We start from the raw sequence: 6,101 nt of genomic DNA, 5'->3' as shown, positions 1-6,101 counted from the left end.
AAATCATCTTAAAATACAATCAGAAGTCGCATCAAGCCACATTTGAAAATTTATGTCCATTAAGTATTCATGTTTTTGCTTAAAACCCACTTTAAACCATCATCGAGTGCTTGTAATAACTTCCGATTGTGATCTATAGTTGATGTTGATTCTATAATAGGCAGACAAGCACTCTTTGCATGTTTAATAACGCCACACTGCTTATTGTCATAAACATCCTTCATTGTTATAAAAATACCATGAGCTACAAACAAAACACATACAGAAAATATATTGTCATAATCATAAGTCTATTTGCTTTCATATCTGAAAGATGCTCTGACTCGCACACGTGGAAGAAAACAGACACTCCAGATCACATAATTCAGTGGATAATTAATAGAAATTATATTAAGAACATGTGAGAATAAATCTGTTCTCAGATACCAAAGATAACAAGAACTTGTCATCCACTCTCTTCTCTCTCAGGATACTACAAACACCGGTTTTCGAAACAGTGCCACCACTCTTTGACTTTTTGTGCAACAGCAGCTGCTCCACGCACGTGATCTAAGCTCAAATCTGATTGGATGGCCCGTTTCATCGCGGAGCGACGGGGAAAAAAATCAACACACAGGATGAAAAAAGAAATCTTTGCTTTTTCGCGCCGCGAATGATCGCGCCTGGTGTGAATAGCCCCATAGTGATCTATTATTTCGATTCAAAAGCGTCATCACGCCGAATTTTCGCGTTCAGTGTGAAAAAGCCCTTTACATTGAAGGAGGAAACATGAACCATTTCTAGAGAACAGAATATAGCATTGTGGTTTTGAGTTTTGCACAAGACCTCCACTCACTACCTCCTCTATTCTATTCTATTCTATTCTATTCTATTACACACATTCAAAAAGGCTGTCCAATAATAAACAAAAACTTTATTTGCCTTTTATTACTGAATACATTTTACTTTTGTGTGCACATTACACTCATATTCTTTGTAGATGCTTTCTTACGAAATTAATTTGCAAGTATATTTTCAGTATGGTGTTCAAAATGCCAGTACATTTGCAAACCTGCTGCCGATGTCATTACATATGCTTGATACAAAAAGACAAATTGAGTCAATAAGTAACCACATTGCACTGGCAGAAAAACACAAGTGCTCAATTTCCTCCCAGGGTTTGAGAAAAGCCATCTATCCATCCATCTGTTGTAGTGCTAGTTAGTGGAGTAGGGGAGGTTAACAGAAAGGCTGCTAATCTTTTTTTCCATGTCTGCTGTACTCTTTGTCCTCAAAGGCTTTGAGAAGACATGACGCCCAAACCCCGGAGGCTGATGAGAACTTCAGAAATAGACTGCAGAGATCAGAGAATGAGAGAAGCAAGGTGTGTGTGTCTTTGATATTGAGTTGGCGTGCACAAATGGCATAAATATATTATTAATCTCAGTTCCTCATATGGTATTCAGATTATGTAAGCAGTGATTACATCTAATAGGGTTCTGTAAGTTTGAAACTAAACATATAAGTTTTGTACTAGAGTGTTTTCAAAAAAAAAAAAAAAAAAACTTTAATGCATGTAGCATCTTAGATCCTATAACAGTGTTAGATCGTAGTAATGTACTGTTAATAAAATGCGTGTGATGAAGCAGATATGTGATTCTTCCAGGGTTTCCGCGGGGTCTTAAAAAGTCTTAAATTTAGTTGTATCAAATTTAAGGCCTTAAAAAGTCTTAAATTGTACAAGAAAGACTTAATTATGATTTCAAGAGGTCTTAAATTTGGGGACGGAAAGACCAGAATTGCGATATGGCTGAATGTGACGATTAAACTTCAAAAGGCTAATGTTATGATTTAATTGAATAAACATGAGCGCTGCAGGTTCAAAGTCTGGTGCTGGCTGCTTTGTGTACAGCAGTTACCGGGGAAACGGTTATATTTCTTCCAAACGCTCCACCTGCTGGCAGAGAATGAATGAGCATTTTCAATAAAACTGTTGTTTTGTTCTAGCATACTCGGGTGCAAATAACTACAAGCATAAAGATGCTATTTGTACTTTTTGTTAGGTCTGGTTCTCAAACTCTTGAGGAAAATGGATTTCTCACACTTCTTTTCAGTGCTACAACAGTCTAGTAACTGATAAAAAAAAAATCTAGCCACCAAAATCAACCTTTGACAGATTTTTAACTGTGAAACTTAGATATAGAAACAGTAAATGCTCCTTGGATGATTCAGAAGACGAGTCTTCGGTTTCACAAACTGCTTTTCACCGGACTCTTTGCAGTTTTTCAAAGTGTTGATCCTTTCAAATTGCATGGAAACCAATGGCGGTCAATTTCACCCCATTCAAGTTCACCATTCAAAACACATGTTGAAACTTTGCATGCACATTAATGGCCCTAAATAAGAATTATTTACAACATTTCAAGAAGAAATAAGTTTAACCAGTATTTAACCAGTATTTTCAATAAAACTGTTGTTTTGTTCAGAGTGCAGACCAATGCGAAAATCGACCAATGTTTTTACCCTGCAAACACGCAGAGCTTTGAATGTGAACTGGTGGATCGATAAGAAGACAATGCATTATAAAAATCTAAACATAGGGGTGTGCGATATATGGTCTGTGATAATATCGTAATTGTTGTTTCAATGATGTGCAATTTGATATTGAGTATATCGCAAAAAGCAAACACAAAACACACCTACAGAGTGTACGCATTAGGTGATGAAGTCTAGCAGGTTAGATTAGTGCGCATACGCATTTAGAGTGCGTTCTTTCACTGCTTGAATCAGTCTATTAAAATGCATTTAGAATTATCACATAATTTAAAATATGGGGCAGAAAATTTATATATTTATATCATTTCATATAGTTAATGTTTTTTTTTCTCCAAAAGTAAGCATGATTACAAATGTGATATTGATTTTATACAATAAACAAGAAGTTATTATTAAGAGACTTACGTTTTAGACACCATATTTCCTGTTGTTGATACTGATTTAATTTGCTTGGTAACAACTCAAATGCAAGAATTTGACTCAAAAGATGGTGCACACTTTTAGAAAAAATGGCTTAAAGATAAAAATGCCCATGAAACTTGTTGGAAATAATTAATTTATATCACTGCGGTGAACTGACCACACAGAATATGAAGAATATCCAAAAATTCAGGAGTCAGCTGTCCACGGTAGTCCTTAAAATATCAGCGCAATAACATACTCAGCAAAATATCATCTAATTATCGTTATCGATAAAATCCCAGAATATTATCGAGATATCATTTTTTGTCAATATCGCACACCCCTAATTTATGTTATTTAATTGATATAATAATTTATTGATAATAATTGTTTAATATAATAATTAATACTCTTGACTCATCCATTTTCTTAACAACGGTTTAAAGGCTGAAATGTAAAGTTGATCATTTTATAAAACTTTGTTTTTGTGAAAACTTGTATCTGAACTGTAAATTATGCTTTTTACAGTAATTTTACAGTTTAATATGGTACTATAGACATTGCCCTACCCCGCTCATATGGTATTAATTTTATTTAGACACCATATTTCCTGTTTTTGCTCTATTTCTCCAACAAAAATAATTTCAAACACAGCCACAGCATTGTTTTGCGTCTTTGAGCAAAAGGATGCAGACATTGCCCTACCCCGCTCATATGGTATTAATTTTATTTGTGCAGGTCTTAAAAAAGGTCTTAAAAAGTCTTACATTTGTGCTTAAAAATCCTGCAGAAACCCTGTTCTTCAATTAAGGAACTTTTACTTTTACCCTACTATTTAGTATTATTTTATATAAAAAGCATATTTAGAGAAAACAAACAAACAAACAAAGAGTAATTTAGATTATTTTCAATTTCTAAATGTACATAATAATGGTAATAATAATTTTGTATAGTTCTCTTTATTTCTTTGCTTTTATGTGGCATAGTTCGACAATAAACCTGCACGATTTTGGCAGAAAACACTGTTTGGTGTGCTTTATGAGCGATCCAAACTAGGAACACCCTGAAAGTGTTTACCATGAACTGGGCTGCTCAAAACACTTTATTATAATGAGACATGTTATCACTTTGAACTTCAACAGTTGAAAAATTTACAGAATAAGTCAGAGTTCTGACCTGTTTTGAAATACTCGTGTCATTACCATTTAGACTAAATTATCAAAAATACACCTCACACATCGAAAGCAAAATTTACTTGGAGGTTGATCAAGGCTATGGCCAGATCTTGATTCCAGAATGTAAGATAAATGTTTTAAAGGGGTCATGAACTGCCTGTTTTTTTATTTTGTACTGTTCTCTGAGATCCACTTATAATGTTATCAATATTTTTACATAAAAAAACATCATAATTTAGAAGTAATAGGTTATTTTCTGTCCTGTTTTTGACACCCCCCCACCCATCAGAACGCTCCATTTAGGTGTGGCGGATTGTAGACTCGCAAGTAAACGCCCAATGCTGATTGGCTTGTGTTTGTTTGACAGTCTACGTCCTTCACAGATGGATGCTGCTGTGATTTAGGTTAAAAACGCATGAATACTCAGCACATATCTGTTTAAAAGACAAAGCAATAGTGATAACGAAATGAAAGCAATTGCTCACACTTGTGTTGCGACATGACTGTACGATCCAATAGTCGCACAGCATCGTCTTTTAGTTTCAATATTTTTGAAAATCCTGTGTCGAATTGTGCCTTGTTCGTAAATGAATCCGCGGTAAAATGAAGTGATCAAAAGACCGAGTTCTTACTGACGCAGTCTGGAACTTCATTAAAAATAAAGTTCATTCACTCTTTCCTAACGTTGGGATCAGAAGGAAGGCAATGCAAATACAGTTTTTTTTCCCCACAACTTGGCACTGCATAGCATCTTGTTGTCTTCAGAGTGATCTTTATCGTTTGGTTTCTGTGTAGAACAGTAGTAGTGACAGTGATGTCGATCTTCTTCTGTGGAGGCGGTGCTTATCCACACTATTACATCATAGAGTAGAACATTCCAAAAGCTGTCGTTTTGGCAGACTGCCTTCAATATAAGCTTTTTTTAGACTAACGACAAAGTTTTGAGTTCTGAAACTTACAGGATGTTTTTATAGTACAATGACCTCTTATACAGTTAGGTCCATATATATTTGGACACTGACACAATTTTCATAATTTCGGCTCTGTGTGCCACCAGAACAGAATTAAAAATAAAGATGATACATATCAAGATGAAATTGAAGTGCAGACTTTAAGCTTTAATTCAAGGGGTTGAACAAAAATATAACTTAAAATGCTTAGGAATTACAACCATTTTTATACACAGCCCTCCCCATTTTCGGGGGCTCAAATGTAATTGGACAAATAAATATAATCATAAATAAAATGTTCATTTTTAATATTTTGTTGAGAATCCTTTGCATGCAATGGCTGCCTTAAAGGGATAGTTCACCCAAAAATGACAATTTGATGTTTATCTGCTTACCCCCAGGGCATCCAAGATGTAGGTGACTTTGTTTCTTCAGTAGAACACATATGATGATTTTTAACTCCAAACGTTGCAGTCTATCAGTCGTATAATGCATGGCAATGGTAACAAAATCTATGAGAGTAAAAAAAACATGCACAGACAAATCCAAATTAAACCCTGCGGCTCGTGACGACACATTGATGTCCTAAGACAAGAAACGATCGGTTTGTGCGAGAAACCGAACAGTATTTATATAATTTTTGACCTCTAATACACCACTATGTCCAACTGCCTTGAGCGCGCGCACGGCATCCGGTGCGTGAGGTGTGTACGCGCTCTGGCGTAGTTTACGTTAATGGGTGTGTTGATATCCAGCCGAAGAGCAATCAACCATAACCTCAGGCGAGCAGGCTCAGAAGTTGGGAATACATGGAAAGTCACCACTCCCGAATGAGTTCGCGCGAGAGAACGTAATCTTTTAGTTTTAAGTCGGTTTGAACAATCCGGATAAGCGCAAGTAAGTACCATTTTGATTAGCCGTCGTACCTACAATGACTGTGCACTGTGTAAACAATGAGTGACGTATACACGCGAGAGATCACTTCCGGCGCTTGCGTAAACTACACCAGAGCGCATACACACCTCACGCACCGGATGCC

The 6,101-nt window shown here is 35.8% G+C and overlaps 1 protein-coding gene across 5 annotated transcripts in view; it reads left to right on the top strand.

Moving 5' to 3' along the window:
• The window catches only part of LOC107747955 (centrosomal protein of 128 kDa), a 65,524-nt gene that overhangs the window by 21,746 nt on the left and 37,677 nt on the right, over positions 1–6,101 (top strand). For all 5 annotated transcript variants that reach the window (XM_016562590.1, XM_016562588.1, XM_016562589.1 and 2 more), the window contains exon 9: positions 1,277–1,363. In XM_016562590.1, coding sequence (XP_016418076.1) covers positions 1,277–1,363 — 87 coding nt within the window. The remainder of the gene's footprint in view (positions 1–1,276; positions 1,364–6,101) is intronic.

The sequence above is a fragment of the Sinocyclocheilus rhinocerous genome, unplaced genomic scaffold (genome assembly GCF_001515625.1).
Source record: "Sinocyclocheilus rhinocerous isolate Xijiao unplaced genomic scaffold, SAMN03320098_v1.1 scaffold769, whole genome shotgun sequence".
In the NCBI taxonomy this organism is placed as follows: domain Eukaryota; kingdom Metazoa; phylum Chordata; class Actinopteri; order Cypriniformes; family Cyprinidae; genus Sinocyclocheilus; species Sinocyclocheilus rhinocerous.
Note: the sequence above shows the minus strand (reverse complement) of the source record. Positions and strands in the feature narration are given on the sequence as shown.